Here is an 18,104-nt window from a genome sequence, read left to right on the forward strand (position 1 = left end):
TTCTTTTTTCTTGAGGGAGCCGAAATAGTTAGGAACCTAGATGAGTGAAACAACCACTTAATTTTATTTTCTCTCTACTGTTTTCACCTGTTTCTAGTAGATTACTACTTGGTCAATGGTCATTATGGCAATTGGCAAGCAATTAACCACTCTCTACGGAAACTACTAACAGCGACTGGAGTTGACCATTTTATTGTCAATTGAGTGCTCCAAAAGTCTTTTAAACAAATTGGGAAAAGGTATTAATTACAAGAGAAATGTTATTTGTACAACTTTCTCTCTTATACTCACATTATTTTCTTATTTTCTCTCTTCTTTCTCTCTCTCTCCATTATTTTTGATTAATAAGAAGAGAGAACAACAAGGTTGTATCAAAAGTTGTACTAAAATAGTTGTTTAAATATCATTACTTTAATTACAAATACTCTATTTCTTTCGGTCATTCTGGGGCAATTGATGCACGTCCCCATCACGCTTCCTTTCTTTCCAAGTAATGTTGCATAATAAATATACAACAATGATCACACCAATGGGTAAAAACAAACCATTTAAGAATCACAGTAGGCTAATAATAGTTCTGCATCTGTTATAATAACAAGACTCACAAGCTTACATAACATAGAACAATCCTATCCAAATTAGACTACGGAAAAAAATTGATGGTTAGTAAGTAACACGTGAAGCCAATTACAATTATTAATTATGACTTAATAACATCACTTGCATAGTTGCATTAGTCATCTTATACTTCGATTTCTCTCTCTCTTTTTCCATGTCCTTTTTCAAACAAGAATACACACTGAATAGCAACAGAAGAAAGCTATGCATTGAGAAGAGTCTCCAAATTCCAATCAAGGTTATATATTTCAGGCAAGCATGTATTAATTGATATGATCACGTTTACTTTTTATCACTTTATCATCTACCCCTCTTTGCTTTTCCTTAAAATGAATAATAATGCATTAATTTTCAGGCCCAGGTAATAATGAGGTAAAAATAAGCAAAAACTGCTCTAACCATGCACACACACAAATTATTATAGCTATGCTGCCTGGATCCATTTTGATTTAGAGCATAATATTGTGATTAGCCTATCATTACAATTTTCCCTTTTCTTAACATTTTTCACATTATGTCAACGATGATTATTACTGAAATCCCAACACTAAAATATCTCCAGAACTAGGAGTATATCCTAAATTTAATTCTTCAATGCCTCATGTCAACAGCCACTCATTTTGTATACTGTACTGTACAAAGCCTTTTGAAATGATATTTACATGTAATATGTAGATTAGAAGAAAAAAAGTTAAGCAACACTAGATGATAACCACAGTGATCTTATTACTTCGGAATATAGTAGCCACCTAGAATCACCAATAATCCAACAATGCAAACTTTACCTGCAATCCTATCTTACCACCCTCAGTGACAAGCTTAGCAGCTGTAACCAACCAATGGCCAGGAGCATCATGAGGGCCACGTAAAACCTCAGCTGTCTCGACGTATTTAAGTAGTTTACTCGAGCGAACAGGCACAGGTGGACCGTTAGGATAAATGCCAGAGTTAAGTGCAGTTGGAGCCTGCTTTGGTGGAGCAGCAGCAATACTATGCTGTGTGAATGAAAATGTTGTGCTCAAATTTGTGAAGAAAGATGATTTTCTTGAGGCCTCTGGTGCGGCGCCCCACTCCGACTTCCGTATAGTACAATTAGTTATGTGAGTAAAGAGAAGACGCAGATGAAGCACATTTCTTGGCCAACTCCCTCTGATAATGAGTTGTGCACCAGTTACAATGTAAACACCTCCACAATCATTCAGCCAGTTAGGGTCATGCTTGACGACAGCTGTGCACACATTTGAGAATCTCTTCCATCTGACTGGTTCTAGGAATTGGTTACTGGATTCATTTTCATCAGATCCTCGCCACATAGATTGTATGCTCGGGGTTGAGGCATCTGAAGAGAGGATCATCTTGTTTGGGAGGCTCGAAAGATGATTTATATGTAAAGCAAGTCTGTCACTTTTCTTGCCCTCCAGGTACAAGCGGAGGCCGACCACCGGTTTCTGTTCACTTACCACCTGCCATTTTGTACAAAATACCATGATTAATGAATGAGAGAATATAAATTACCTATAAAAATGAAAGGTCGTGCCAAGCAGATAAAAGAAGAGTGGAGGAAAATAAAACGAAAGCGATAAATCCCTACAAAGTTATACAGCACATGTCATGAAGAAAATTGAAAGGAAAAAACACACAGAATGAGCTTCTTGGCTCGTAGATGTTAGAATTATTATTATAGCATGTTGGAGCTGAATGCATTTTTGAGTTCTCTCACCCAAAAGATCACATCCCAAAATCACCAGAGGCAATCAGAAACTTACATGAAGTCCAGAAGCACATGATCTACTGTAAATCACAACTCCATCCCTCAATACAAGCATTTTTTTGGAGAAAAAACAAACTGCCCATTTTATAAACCCCTTTTCAAGTTACTAGATATACATTATTTTTTACAAAAATAGCTCAGATTATTTAAAAACTCAAGACAATCATTATGTGAAAAAACACAAGTCCCAGCAATTTTGCTAAATCCATACACATTGGCGACAAATTAGTGCAATTTTGAAAAGACTGCCTAATTTTCTTAATTCTCGTGAATTGGTTAAAGTAGACTGATATTTAGGGACGGAGGTAGTATAAATTATCCAAACTTTAACTTCATCATTCATATAGCATTTTGCCACGTCTAACGCAGCCAACGGCTTAACCTAAGGTACTTTGACTAGGCACTAGCACCTCTTTTTGGTTGAGGCACACACCTTAAGCCTGTCTTTCTGGTTCAGGCAATAGATGACCTTAGTGTATTAATCTTAGTGATATGTGTAGCTATTAAAAACCCAAGAAAACCCAGTATATTCAGTGTATGATGATAAAAGGGGTAGATTATTCAAAGTGTAGAAAAAATAACTAGCTGATGGGTCGTAGGAATTCTTCATAAAAAAAGTAGCTACAGCTTTCAAATTGAAATTCTTAATCAGTAGTGTTTGCTACGAACAATAATGGCTTGAAATGAAAACATTGAGATAAGGAATCAAGACAATGTTCTATTATATAAAGAGAGTTGTTCTCAATAAGCCACAACTCACAAACACATATATATTGTAATACATATTCACAAAGAGCATTTCAATAAACACATGATCATGACACTACATGACTAACCATCTTGAATTTTGTATTCACGCACTTAGGACACTTCACACTTGTAATACAGTCAATATAAAAAATGAGCAGTTTCATTAGTCTATACACGAAAGACATTTATATAATGAAACCACTTCATATATAAATAAAAGAAAATAAATTTATTTATTTGCAGACAACTGAAAATGATAAAACATACAACTGTAGGACACTACACTCTATAAAGCATACAACAGCAAAGTTCAAATTTGTCAGAACACCTTTAAACCTAAACTTCAATACTTATTACGAAAATAGAGTTGAGGAAAAGAGGATAGAAAATGAAGGGGAAAAAAAAAAACCGAGAATTATTTGAGAAACCAACAATTGTAGATCACTTAGTTGAGGGTTCTGTTACTACATCATGAATGAATTATCCCATTAGCTTAAACTGATAGGTGACGACACAAAAATGGTTGCACATATATATCTAAAAGGAAGAAGGGAAACAGTAGCTGAATAAAAAATCTTCTAAGGTTATACCCCCAGCTATATTTATCGCCAACCATACATACGCGGAGAGAATCTTGACACTAATTAAGAGATAATCTTGTCAAAGCAAATAATAAACTCAAACATAAGAGACAACTAAGAGTACAGTACAGTTCAACACATGGAATCCGAATACTTGTTTACCCAAACAGGAGAGTTTAGCTAACAGTACCTCTGTAGAGCTAATATGAAGCTTTGGACCCAAGCAGCAGAATTGCAGTGAAAGGGAAGAGGTCTTTCTCCGCTGATGCCTGAGAGGCAGTTCACAAAACATGGGCGCCCATTGCCTTGGAATTTGAAACTCTAAAAAATATTGTAAATCTTCGGGAGATGGCTTATCTGTAGAGAACATGTGAATTTCGGACCTTAATGATAACAAAATGAAAAAATGATACTGTGCAAGAAGTGATTGCTTGGAAACTTCATGTACAGAGAAGTACAGCAAGGCAAGGATAAATCAAGAGTCCAAAACATATTAGTTTTTCTGTGGAATGTTCAATAGACATCCACATTTTGTACACATTTAGAAGTTAAATGAGCATCTTGTGTGTTTATGTTTATAGACAAAGCTGAAAACATTATGTTGAACAGTGTAATTTTAAATCCTGTTCCCTAGTTCATATTTTGGAGCTTATCTGCATCACTGTAAAAGTTTACAAATACTAATAAACCTAAACTGGATATGGATAAATGAATTAGACTATAGTGAGCGAGAAGAACGTACAGCGCAAATATAAATTGATTGCATGACTGAGATAGCCACTTCCAGGAATTCCAGTCAGAAGCGAGGAAATCGGAACAAACTTGAATATGATCGCTTCAGGATTCGAAGGCACTGTCTGAAGCCAATTTGAGTGACTGTGCTTGAACACATCTCCTCCTCTTTTGGAGCAAATAATAGTGAGGCCCTGTTCCAAGATAAAGCAATACATTATGTTCTCAAACTAGGAATTTCGCAAAAATGCAAATATTTCTCATTGTGGGCTTACGTCTTTGCTTGATGTTTCTGAAATACTGGTAAACTGTGTGGTGTTTGATTGCATCACACGGTTAAAGACCTCTGGGACCTACATATAGAGAGATTGCATCAGCACTAAGCAGAAACAAAATTCATATTGAGGTTACAAAAAATGAAGCATAGTACCTTATGTTTGCTATCTGCAGTTTTCCTCTGTAGTGAAGAAGGGCTTCTTACATCTGAAAATAAAAAATCTCCTAGATCCTCTAAATGCCTCCTGACATCACCGGGAGGAATCTTTGATGAATGTTTTTGTTTGACACAGATTACATCTTGACCTCCAACAGCCATGCCTACCACTATGTGAGTGCCATATGTCTGGATGAACCTGCCTAACAAACTCAATCAGCATCATATGCTCAACAACCCAAAATTACACATCATTCAAACCGGAAACTTCAGTTACTATGCTAGATTGTTTCACTTACAAATCATTCTAACGGGAACAAATAATTTAAATTGACTAAAACGGGTACTATCAGAGTGTGTTAAAACTTAAAAGTCTGTCCGCAAGGTAATTTGAGCCTTGTGCCGAAAGTAAGAAGAAATCAGATTTTTTTTATCAATTGGTTTTTTCTTCGTTACCAAAAATACTAAATCTTGTAGGGATGGTTAAAATGATTGAAGCACAAAAGCAAAAAAAAAAAAAGGTGAACATATTAAATTCAATTCAATGTAAAGAGAAGTAATGGAATGCGGAGACATGTTATTCTACATCAGGAAAACACAGATCACATGATCTGTTCGTCTATCAAACATTGCAGCCTAGTGTTTGCTTACCTAGACAATGAAGCTGGATCCCACTGAGCTGGAACCGATTTCTTTACTTCCTCTTGAAGTACAAGTGGAGAAGCAGTCAAGTGCAAACAGTAGAGAGAAATGAAATAACCATCAAAAGCAAGATATTTGATGTCAGCAGCATCACGAAGCCAATCACCACTCATATCAAAAAGAGCATTAAAATAGCCAGAAGGAATTTTTCCTTGTACAGCTGACTTTTGATTCAGCAACTCAGACATCTGCAAGGAAAGAAAAATTAGATATATGACAATATGCACAAAAAGAAACACATCAAATTAGACACCCAGATTTCTTAATCATTGATATCTTTCAAACTAGTCAACCTCTTATATAACCAGGGTTTTTAAAACAAAAATGTTATTAGAATATGAATTTGTGACAACAAAATTCAACAACTTTCTTTTTGAATGGTTAGCGCAGTTTTCAAACATGTCTAATGAAGTGGTAGATTAGAGTTGGTCAATAGATATTAACCACAAATTTAAATGCGACTAACCTCAATTTTCAACTTTTCAAATCTACCACATGTGTGAACTGCATTAACAATTTAAAAAGTTGTCTAATTTTTCTGTCCCAAATTTAACATTCAAATAACATTTCTGTTTGAAAATAAATCTTGTGACTGCGATTTGACCACCAACATCAAAGTTTTTGTTTATGATATCTCTGCGACTGCAATACAAACAGCTATCAATCACCAACCACATTGAAGTATGATTCTCATCAATATCAATAATTGAGGCTTAACAACAATTTAAATACATTGCTTATTAAAATACTAACAGAGAAGAAGAATGAAAATGAACCTGATTGAATTCAAGTACATCAGACTTAAACCGAATTCGATCCCCTTTATCACACCGAATATTCTCAGAAACCCCTTTGATTACAGTAGCTCCTCCAACTCCAGGAATCAAAATATCCCTCTTGTTTTGTTCATCAAGCACCACCAACCTTTTACTACCACTATTACTATTACCACCCCCACGAATTCCCTTTGCAAACCTTAACCTAAAATCACTAGCCAAATCAAACCCTTTACCCAAAGATTCCAATGCCACTCTCTCAATACCCTCTTTCACCTCCATACTCAAGAATGAAAAATCAGAACAAAAAAACAGGTAGATATAAAGAGAGTGAAACCCTAGTTAATCAATGTAGGGTTAGGGTTAAAGGGTCAACGAAAGGAGTTAACTTTGGTGTTATTGCTGAAAAGGGTAACATAAACTGCGGTGATTTTGTACGAAATCGAAATGAAAGTTCGAGGAAGGTGGTGAATATTAGATCGGTTTAACGTTACGTAACGTTAAAGGTAAATTTGTGTTTTGTTTTGTTTTGGTAAATTGATGAATGGAAGATAAGAGGATGAAAAGATGAAGATACTGGAAATGGAATAGAGTCGTATATTTGAATGTTTGAGTTTGACTGTGTCAGTGATATTTGTGAAAATTAGAATGGGAAGACCATAAGATGAAGGGGTGTGATAAGAATCTTTTAATATGACATTGAACTACTATGTATCAAATCAATAAACGTATTATGTGTGTCAATCAATGGGGGTTAATAAATGAACGCTGACTCAATTGATTAGGAATAAAATCATGGGTATGAGTTTAAGTTTCGTTGTAATATGAGTACTCCCTCCGTCCCAAATTATAAGCAAAAAAAAAAAAAATCACACTTATTAAGAAAACTAAAACATAAGAATTTGGAGTATAATTTTTTGTGTTTTCTTTGGAAAAAGTTTTATAGGAAGATGTAAAAACAATTTTCATTGGCTATTGGTTATGGAAAAAATGAAAGAGAGAGAAAATTGAATGTAATTTGCATTTAATTTTATGAGAATAAACAAAAGTTTTTCTTGGAAAAAAGATTTTTTAAAAAAACAAGATTAAATAAGATAAAAGTTTGTCTTTTTTGCTTATATTTTGGGACAAAGAAAATGAGTTTTTTTTGCTTATATTATGGGACGGAGGGAGTATCTCTTTAGTGATGATCAATTACTGGTAGCTTTGTAAATTCAATAAAGCTTGTTTCCATCTTAACGAATCTCCATTGTTTTTAGGGTCAATGCTAATCGGTTTCTTTGGAGCGCTGATTAAAGATATAAAAAATGAAGTTATTATTAAAAAAAATGAATTTTCTTTTTACTTTTTATGAATTGATTACACAATTTCAATGTAATAAATACTATATAATTTTCTTTTTATTGTCTTTAACCAATATCTCAAGACACTCGTTAATATTTTCCTTATTTTTATTAAAAAATCAGAAAAATCAATGGCTCGCTAGAATTAAATGATTTGAGTCTTTTTTGTTTAATTAATATATTCAATTCAAATCTAGCAATGAAAAGCGAAAAACTACACCAATATAAATTTATTGAAAAAAAAAAATCTACTATATAAACCGTTATTAATCAACTCGAGAAATTAGTCTTCGTAGTTATACGGTGGAGTATTAGTTTTCCACCAAAGAAAATGTGTCCATCAATGTTTGAAAAAATATTAGATTTCTGTCAACTCTACTTTGCCATGTGTTTGCCTTCTTTTTTTTTTAAGAAAAAAAGTTGTAAACTTTTCTCTCTCATTGGACTTCACCTACTATTCGTTTACCTATTCGTACTATTGTCCAAAATAACAACAAGATGCAACATGCAAGAAAGGGAAAAGGGACCCACATGAGATATGACGTTTCATCCCATGCTTTTACCTAAAATCATTTGAAACTCGGATCTCATCGACTCAATTAAGATGGTGAGTCAATAAACATATATTATTGGTCACCACTCATTAGTTTTCGTACTATAAAATTACATAAATTAGGCATGTCTACACAAAATCACATAGTCTAATTTATTGACTTAAACATAATTACATGTTATATGTAAAGCTCGTTAGAAAGGAATAACCGAAAAACTCTTTTGACTCTAAAAGCATTTTTTCTACTTCTAGGCCACTTGAATTGTAATATGACTTGATTGTATGCCTTATTAGGTAAAAAGTAATATGTACTTAGTTATTATATTTTATTTGACTATTGAGTTTGTTTGTTTCAGATAAGTTTTGATGTTTTTTAATATCTTTTTTAGTGTCTTAATAAAAAATAAAAGGCACACATATTCTATGTTTACTCTTTTTGAAAATGTAAGTCTTTTAATTTTTCTTGTATCTCTTTCAACGTATCTTTGAAAAAGTTTTCTCTTGTATCTCTTTCAACGCGTGTTTGAAAAAAATTGGATTATTGAGGTAGAGATTTTGGAAGTAATTGTTGGTGTGTAGGTAGAAGTTCTCAGAATATATTGTTTCAAGCCGCTGCACCCAGCTATTTTTTTTATTTTACTGTGTTTAAGATTATATATCTGAATCATACATACATACACGAACGTTCAATCGTTTCTCATTTATTTAACCTAAAAACAAAAACAAAAAAAAATCTCCCTCATTCTGTAGAGTATTGCTGTTGACACATTTGGTTTAGCTGAGAAACACGAATAAATTATTCAAATGCTCCTCGGCAGTTAACTATCAAAATTTTAAAGAACCGGTTGCAGTTAACTGCCGAGAAAACTTTTAAGGAATTAAACATAATTATTTTTATGATTCCATTCATATGATTTTGTTGCCATAAATGAAGAAATATAAGAGATGAATAATATCTGCAATCGGTAGTTAATGGACCTAAAATGATGATTCAATAAAAAAAAATGCAACAACAAAAACGTTACAAATAATAGAATAATTATATTTGTAATTATTAGTAATTAATTTCATTGATGTCTGTCATTATTCATAGGTTTGACCAACCTATTATTACTTTATACTAATATTTCATATATTATTACTTTAATTAACATGAAAAACGCAACAACAAAAAATTAAAATGTTTACCATCGGTAATTAATGGACCTAAAATGGTGATTCAATAAAAAAATGCAACAACAAAAAATATTATAAATGATAGAATAGTTATATTTGTAATTAATTTTATTGATGTATGTCATTATTCATAGGTTTGACTAACTTATTATTACTTTATAATATTTTAGATATTATTCATCTCTCTTTCAAATAATTATATTTGTAATTATTCTATTAATAAAACCTCTTTTTTTTTTTTTTGTAGAAATAAAACCTCTTTTCTATTACTAGTAAGAAACGTGATCGAATATGTAATTCTAGTATCTCATATTTCTTCATTTATGACAACAAAATTATATGAATGAAATCAACAACGTTTCATGTAGTAAATAATTAAATTTAATTAAGGGAAAATTTAGGTGTATTTCCTTATTTAATTTCAGGTTTGAAATTCCTCGGCAGTTAACTGCCGAAGTTTTCCTCGGCAGTTAACTGCAGTCGGTTCTTTAAAATTTCGAAAGTCAACTGCCGAAGGATATTTGAGTAAATTACTCATGTTTCTCAGCCAAATCAAATGTGTGAACAACAATACTCAATTGTATAACCAACGCCAACTTGTATAATCGATTCAATAAAATGATTTATTCCACTATGTTCAATAGTAATATCAACTAGACCATTGACCCGTGCTAACGCACAAGTCATAAGGAGGGTAATATTTGACGGTAATAGGTAACAAAACAGTTTAAATGAATGTCATAATTGTCATATAGTATTTCATAATATTAAGAAGCATAGACGTTGGTACTGTACCATAACATAATTTTTCATGACATCGTCCTTGATACAGTAACGTAACATAATAGGTTAAGTATAGCAAGACGGGTTAACATTTATAAGTAAGAGATTATGTTAAGTATAGCAAGACGCATTAACGATTATACCTTTCCAAAAAAACAGCATATAATTAGAAACGTAATTTTATTTTACTTTAAATAAACATTAAATGCAAAAGTGTAGAGGGAAAAATTAGGTTAAAATTAGAGATGACTTTTTTTTTATTAAAATAGTCTTTTAAAATCCTAATCCAATACACCCCCTAAATCTATGGTTAATATAGTAAAGTCACGCAAAAAAATATGTTAAATATAGGGTTAATATTACGTAACGGGTTAACAATTAGAAATAAAAGATGACATTTTGCGTAAATTAAATCTATGGTTAATATAGTAAAGTCACCTGAAAAAATTAGGTTAAATCTAGCGTAAATACGTAACGGGTTAACATTTAGAAATAAGAGATGACTTTTTGCATAAATTAAATCTAGGGTTAATATAGTAAAGTCACGCGAAAAAATTAGATTAAATCTAGGGTTAATATTGCGTCACGGGTTAACATTTAGAAATAAGAGATGACATTTTGCATAAATTAAATCTAGGGTTAATATAGTAAAGTCACGCGAAAAAATTAGGTTAAATCTAGGGTTAATATTGCGTCACGGGTTAACATTTAGAAATAAGAGATGACATTTTGCATAAATTAAATCTAGGGTTAATATAGTAAAGTCACGCGAAAAAATTAGATTAAATTTAGGGTTAATATTGCGTCACGGATTAACATTTAGAAATAAGAGAAGAGATGACATTTTGCATAAATTAAATTTAGGATCAATATAGTAAAGTCACGCGAAAAAATTAGATTAACTTTAAGGAATAAGAGATAAGAGATTTGTTTAGTAAAATTAAGGAGAAAAATTATGAGCGATTTGTTCATTTTGATTTCCCTAACAATTAACATTAAGATTTTGATTAAATTAAATAGTGTTAATATAGTAAATTTAAGCAAGGAAATTAGGTTAAATTTAAGGCAAAATTTTGCGTTCGGTTTAACTTTAAGGAATAAGAGATTAATTTATTTGTTTAGTAAAATTAAGGAGAAAAATTAGGAGCGATTGTTCATTTTGATTTCCCTAACAATTAACATTAAAATTTTGATTAAATTAAATATGATCAATCCCCGTAAGCTTAGCTCAGTTGGTAGGGATATTGCATATTATATGCAGGGGCCGGGGTTCGAACCCCGGACACCCCACTTCTCCACAGTTAAATTGTGTGAGCTCTAGCCACTAGGCTACTTGATAAAAAAAAAATATATGATTAATATAGTAAATTTAAGCGAAGAAGTTGGGTTAATTGTAAGGCAAAATTTTGCGATTAAATTAAATAGGGTTAATATAGTAAATTTAAGCAAAGAAGTTAGGTTAAATCTAGGGCAAAATTTTACGTTCAGGTTAACTTTAAGGAATAAGAGATTAATTTATTTTTCTAGAAAAATGAGGAGCAATTTGTTCATTTTGATTTCCATAACAATTAACATTAACATTAACTTTAAGGAATAAGAGATTAATTTATTTGTCTAGAAAAATTAGGAGCAATTTGTTCATTTTGATTTCCATAACAATTAACATTTTGATTAAATTAAATATGATTAATTAAATAGGGTTAATATAGTAAATTTAAACAAAGAAGTTAGGTTAAATCTATGGCAAAATTTTACTTTCGGGTTAACTTTAAAGAATGAATAAGAGATTATCAAGTCATGAATTTTTTAAAGGAAAATTCTATGGTGAAGTCATGAAAATGACTTTTCTGATGAAGTTAACACTATAACATCAACACTGTAGTGAGTAACACTCCACTGTTTGTAAAGTGGCATCAAAAGTTCAGTCATCATACTATCATCAATTCATCAGATTAACAAGACTACACTTAATCTAATTTTATCCAACCTTGTTTCAAGTGTAACACCCCACAAAATGTAACACACTATCACATAATATCATCAAATCTGTTTGCATGTTAAAGATGCCAACGAAAAAATAGTACATGTAAGTTCAAGATGTTGCAAGCATTACTATATGAATTACTATTGATCATTAATCAGTAATCAACAATTTAAAAATGAATCAAACATTAAAATCAAAATTAACTTTTTTAAAAAAGTCAATTTCCTAACTGCACCGTAGAAGCTCCCTTTTTTAAAACCTTTTTATTCCGTGGCGTGACATACTCGTAGATGTGCATCAACAACTTTTACAAGAGAGTTTAGACTCTGATTAGGCCCCACCTAAACATGGTTTTGAGTATACAAAATCATATTTTGTATGAAAAGAATATGTTTGTTTGATTCCTAAAGGTATGAAGAAATGTGAAATGTAAAAAATATTTTTGGAGGCAATAGAATAGATATTGGGGGATCATTACATTGGACATTGATGGAACTCGTTGTTGGACACTGATGGGAGGCTAAAATATTGAGGATCATTACATTGGAGTAAGAGCATCTACACGAATGAATTAGCCATATCACGAGTCACCTATGTTGTCCAACACAAACACTAAGAATCTTTTACTCGCACTTGAAACACCAACACTCACCATTATAAGATAATAAAGAGTTACTTCTGCTGGGCTAATCCAAGCCACCAAGCGAGGAGAGACAAGAAAGGGATGATTGTTAGTTCCAAAAGTGTCAGAGAAAGAACTCACCAGAGAGTTTTAGCCATGCTGCTTTGAGGACAGGTTTTATGCTCATTGAAGATGAGGTCATTCCTTACACACCAGACCACCACAATAACACCATGCAGTGAAATGTAAAATATAATTCAACGTTAAGTTAAAAACTTGAAACAGTTTCATTTCAAACACATCTTATTTCATTTTATACAAACATACAAAAAAGTCGCTGCGTCAAAATCACAGCTTTTGGTTTGTTTTTAAGCTCTAAAGCATTACTACTTAAAACTTGTAACTTCCAACTTCCTCCTAAGGGGTGGTGACTTTCTGATCAAAGTTGCTTGCTCGAAGGAATAAGCAATTTCAATCAACTTTGGCTCTGACCCTTTTAAACCACCAAAGCAAATTCCAAATGGCACACCCTTTTCATATCCTGCTGGAACACTCACTCCAGGATAACCTCCAATAGCAAGTATGTGACTAAAGGACCAAAAAGGTGTTACTACAGCATCAAGTTTATTTATTTTCATCAGTTTCTCAAACCCATTTTCTGACCATCTTGTCATGTTTAATAATGCTTGTTTTTCTGCTTTACCAATTCCATTTGTCTTTTCAGCTTGCACCATGACATCTTGGCCATACTCCATTTTCTCCTACAACTTTTATATAACAATTAAGATCCTATCGTGATAATATTAATTAATAAATCCAAAAACAAATAAACAAAAGGAATGTTCTCATATATACACTGACCAATTTTGGGTGTTTCTTGTTGAAGGCTATCACATCTGCCAAGCTTTTCACTGGCGAAGCAACCAAATCTTTGAGGTATGCATTCACGGATAATTTGAATTCAAACTTCAAAGCAATCTGTTCACTTTGACCACTGATAATTTCATCAATGTTATCAATCTTCAAATTGTCAACCAAAACTGCACCTCTTTGCCTGATAATTCCATCAATGTTCTCAGTTAATAGAGTTGTTTGCCGGAAATGAGAAATTTAGGATGACAGATGAATCTTTATTAAAAGAATGAAATGAACTGAATTACAAATATCCGAGATACTACTGTCCACAACGATGATCTACAATGATAACTACTTACATTCTACTAGCTGTAATAGTCTCTTCTGATTGCCAACTAACTAAAATGCAGTTAGTTAGTTAGTTAGTTAGTCCCTTCCTATGAAGCACATAAACGGACACAGACACGTCGACACCGCTAATAATTTGAGAAAATCACATAATTCAGTGTAATTATATGTGTCGATGTCGGACACATGTAATTCGAGGAGTGTCCGTGCTTCATAGGTCCCTTCTTATGCTTCGAAATTTACACCTTAAATGGAAGGTCTTCACTCCTTAACATACATCTTCAAATTCTAACATAGTTTAATGTAAACGTAAATAGGTCTGAGTGAAGTGTGGTTCTTTTAACTCCTTTTCAGAACAGATAGGGAACGTAACAAGCTATAATTTGTCGTCATTCCCCAAATTTTGGACAGTTTAAATTGCGTAGTGACATTTATACTTTATCAGCAGAAAAGTTTGGGTAACAAAAAACTTTAATTTTAAGAGCTCTAGATCACATCGTTTAACATAATAAATAAAGCTTCATTAGCAGTATTAAGACTTGACAAATAATAGTTTTAGACTTAGTTACCTTAACGTGTTTAGGTGTAGCTTGAAAGTTTCATGCATAAAAGTGTCATTTCCAAAATTGTAGTAGTGTCTCACTACTCCTAATCTCTTTCCTCTTAGTCCATTTTTCTTTAGAAATTGAGCATAGCCGCCTTTTGGGATATACTTCGATGCTTCAATTGTTGCGTTATTAAAAGTGTCGATGGCTGCTATGGTTTCAAGAACATAAGCAGCATCTGATACGGTCCTGCAAATTGGCCTGTACAAAACCTCACAATCAATGTTACACATTTATTATAGCAACATGTCTTTTGACAGGGAAAATGAGTAAACAGTCATTTCAGTCCTTGAAATTATAACCATCTATCAATTTAGCTTTAGCCCCTCAAATTTACGAAATAGCGAGTTAGTCCCTTACATTGGAAAATATCAATCAATTAGGTTTTTTTTTTTTTCTTCAAAATTTTCACCACAACCTTAAAGGTTCTATGTCTGTTTTAATGTAGCAAAAGATTATTCAAGTCTGGTGAGTCCGTGGGATCCAACTCACCTAAACTTTTGTATCCCAAAAAAAAATACTATCGAAGTCAATATGCATGTCTTTTATTGGTTTTGATGGATGTTTACTAAAGAAATATTAATATGGAGGGACTACATTGATTGACATTCTTTAGTTTAAGTGACTAATTTGACCATCCTTAATCATTTTAAGGACTAAAATGTCTACATATAGGCTTACCCAACTGTGTCTTGCCTTGGGCTAACTGGAACTACACCTGCTCTACTAGTGAGACCAACTGTTGGTTTGATGCCTACTACTGAATTCATATTTGAAGGGCATAAAATGGAGCCATCGGTTTCAGTACCAAGTGACAGAGTCACCAAATTTGCAGCTACTGATATTGCTGATCCACTACTTGATCCACAGGGTTCACCCAATGTGTATGGATTCTGCACAACACAAAATGTGTGAACTCCTCTTTATTTTCTAGAATCATTTATAGCAAAGTTCCAATGAGAAGAAGACATAATGAATCCATGTCTTCAGGCCTATGAAAAAATCACTTAATATTAGTGACTAGTATTTTTTAAAAAGGTATCATAAACTAGCAAAAAGGCACAACCTACGGTTCTCTGACTTAACACAAAAAGACTTATTACAAATTAGTTTGATGTAGCCTAGTTTGGTTCCACACTTGTACCTTTCAGAATCATGTATGTGTTTCGTGATTTGACTATAAATTGTTATGTTTCGCTTCCAGTTTGAAATTGATTTCAGTCCCAAAATCAATTTTATCTAAAACTAACATTGTAAGTTCTGCAGTGACAATCAATTCCCAGATCTATCGACGTACACACACACAATTATGACAACTAAATACATTCTTTATTGATTTGCTATCAGGAAAATTTGTAATTACTTAGTACTAGTAGCATCCAAATGTACCATAATAAGTTGTATTGTAAACCATACAAAATAACATGACTTAATTAATATATCAGATTCTGAACAGTAGCAAATTACCTTTCCTAGTCCACCTCTGGCACTCCAACCATTAGGAGCTCCAAAAGTCCTGAAATGTGACCACTCACTCAAAGTGGCTTTCCCCAATATGATAGCACCAGCTTCCCTTAACTTGGTAACAACACCTGCATCTCTTGGCACAACTGATCCAAGCAATGCAAAAGAGCCAGCAGTAGTGTTCAATTTATCCTTAGTTGCAATGTTATCCTTAACCAAAATAGGTATTCCATGCAACCTTGAAAGAGAACTTGGTGTTTTTTCCCTTCTCTCTTGATCAGCTTTATCTGCTTCTGCTAATGCATCTGGATTGACCTCCAAGACACCTTTGAGAACTGGGTTTTGGATATTGATTTGGTTGAGATAGAACTCAACAAGCTGTCTTGATGTTAACTGTTTTGTTTGGAAAGCTAGTTGGAGATCTTGCACGGTTGCTTCCTTGACTGAGAATTCAGTGGCTGAGGATGTTGGTAGCGTAAAGGAAAATGTAACTACTAGTGTAAAGAATTGGAAGAAAGAACATGCAAGTGTTGAATCCATGAGTGATATGGTATCTCTCTCTCTCTCCCTTGCTCCTCAGTTTGTTTGGTCCTCGGAACAGTTTTACACTCAAACTCATTACGATTGAAGTTGTCCTATTCAATCCTTATTTTTCTTTTGGCAGATAAAATATCCTTTCTAGTTTCTATCACAAAGGAAATATAGTAGTGCTTTTATCATAAATACAAAATAAAATTTTAATATTTTAAAATTAAGAGTAAGATTTAAACGATACTCCCTCCGTTCCAAATTATATAAAAAAAAACACATTTTCTTCGTCCCAAATTTCAAGCAAAAAAGACCACACATTAATCATATTTAATTATGTTATTTCAAAAAATCATCTTTTCTAAAGTAAAATTAAATGCTAATTTCATTCAATTTGTTTTTCTTTATACTTTCTCCATGATCAATAACCAATCAAAATTATTTTTAAATCCTCCTATAAAACTTATTCTAAGAGGAACACAAAAAAATATATCGCAAATTATTATGTTTTAGTTTTCTTAATAAGTGTGTTTTGAATTTTTCATGTTAAGTTAAGAAACTAAAAAGAAAATTGAAAGATATAATTTTGTATTGAATAGAAAATTTTAAACGAAGGCTCTATTTGGTAAAAATAAGTTATAAGTTAGCTGATAGCTGATAGTTTATAGCTGAAAAGCTAACTGTTTGAAATTAATGTGTTTGGTAAAATTAGCTTTTGAAATGTGTGATAAATATAAAATGACATAAAAGTACATGTATCTTTATTTTTTATAAGGTTAATAGCTGTGAAGCCCGGATACGAGATACGATACGGATACGATACTGCACCGATACGTCGATACGGCAAAATTTCAAAAATCAAGATACGATACGGCTGAGATACGTTAATAAAAAAATTATATAATTAAATGTACTATATAATTATAACCATTTTTTTATTATGCAAGTATATTAACAAACACAAGAAACCAGACTCGTAGCACATTAATATAAATATAATATTGACGATTAAGAGAGTGGTCATTAGTCAATTACATACGCAATATATACCAAAATTAAGAGCACCATCAGTGTTATACATCAATGCTACACTATATCCAAAATGAACTTGTTAGTGATATACTATATCGATCCAAAAAAGAATCACTATATCCAAAAAAAGAACACATCAGTACTAAGAGTTAACACTAACAAGTAACTGACGTTTACATCTCCTCTCCTCCATTCCCATCATCAAGATACAGATCAACTTCCAAATCCGGTTCATCCAAAGACAACTCTGCTAACTCAATTCCAACACCATCAAGCGGTTCATGCGCATCTCCTCTAATGTCCCACATTCTTGATTGTCCTTTCTTATATCCACATTCTTTCCTTGACAATAGTCGAAGATTAATATGCACATAAACCAAATCTTCTACCCTTTTTGGATCCATTTTGTTTCTTTTCAAAGAATGGATAAAAGAGAAAGTACTCAAAT

The 18,104-nt window shown here is 32.4% G+C and overlaps 2 protein-coding genes across 4 annotated transcripts; both read right to left on the reverse strand.

The window, feature by feature from the left end:
- Positions 1–1,171: 1,171 nt before the first annotated feature.
- LOC11437559 (MACPF domain-containing protein At4g24290) lies at positions 1,172–7,048 on the reverse strand. Its single transcript, XM_003630453.4, has 7 exons — positions 6,364–7,048; positions 5,537–5,775; positions 4,883–5,084; positions 4,728–4,805; positions 4,463–4,646; positions 3,911–4,077; positions 1,172–2,081 (listed from the first exon to the last, which is right to left on the reverse strand). Exons 1-7 carry the CDS (start codon positions 6,643–6,645, stop codon positions 1,374–1,376), a joined length of 1,860 nt encoding a protein of 619 aa, XP_003630501.1. The 5' UTR covers positions 6,646–7,048; the 3' UTR covers positions 1,172–1,373.
- Positions 7,049–13,087: 6,039 nt separating this feature from the next.
- Positions 13,088–16,768, reverse strand: LOC11427108 (probable amidase At4g34880). 3 transcript variants are annotated; one of them, XM_003630454.4, is made up of 5 exons: positions 16,100–16,768; positions 15,314–15,525; positions 14,597–14,833; positions 13,686–13,878; positions 13,088–13,585 (listed from the first exon to the last, which is right to left on the reverse strand). In XM_003630454.4, the coding sequence occupies exons 1-5, from the start codon at positions 16,634–16,636 to the stop codon at positions 13,211–13,213; spliced, it is 1,554 nt and encodes a 517-aa protein (XP_003630502.1). In that variant the 5' UTR covers positions 16,637–16,768; the 3' UTR covers positions 13,088–13,210. The 3 variants fall into 3 exon arrangements, with proteins under 3 accessions (XP_003630502.1, XP_039684394.1, XP_024627929.1); XM_024772161.2 differs by having other exon boundaries at positions 13,449–13,591; XM_039828460.1 differs by lacking the exon at positions 14,597–14,833.
- Between the last annotated feature and the right edge of the window lie 1,336 nt (positions 16,769–18,104).

The sequence above is a fragment of the Medicago truncatula genome, chromosome 8, assembly GCF_003473485.1.
Source record: "Medicago truncatula cultivar Jemalong A17 chromosome 8, MtrunA17r5.0-ANR, whole genome shotgun sequence".
Lineage (NCBI taxonomy): Eukaryota > Viridiplantae > Streptophyta > Magnoliopsida > Fabales > Fabaceae > Medicago > Medicago truncatula.

Excerpts from the sequence above, each read along its gene's own strand:
- LOC11437559 (XM_003630453.4), bottom strand. The coding sequence starts at position 6,645 with ATGGAGGTGAAAGAGGGTATTGAGAGAGTGGCATTGGAATCTTTGGGT. Across the intron at positions 4,647-4,727 it reads CAGAAACATCAAGCAAAGAC|GGCCTCACTATTATTTGCTC; the intron begins GTAAGCCCACAA and ends ATCTTGGAACAG. Across the intron at positions 4,078-4,462 it reads AATCAATTTATATTTGCGCT|ATAAGCCATCTCCCGAAGAT; the intron begins GTACGTTCTTCT and ends TGTTCTCTACAG.
- LOC11427108 (XM_003630454.4), bottom strand. The coding sequence starts at position 16,636 with ATGGATTCAACACTTGCATGTTCTTTCTTCCAATTCTTTACACTAGTA. Across the intron at positions 15,526-16,099 it reads CCAGAGGTGGACTAGGAAAG|AATCCATACACATTGGGTGA; the intron begins GTAATTTGCTAC and ends TGTGTTGTGCAG. Across the intron at positions 13,586-13,685 it reads ACAAGAAACACCCAAAATTG|GAGAAAATGGAGTATGGCCA; the intron begins GTCAGTGTATAT and ends TAAAAGTTGTAG.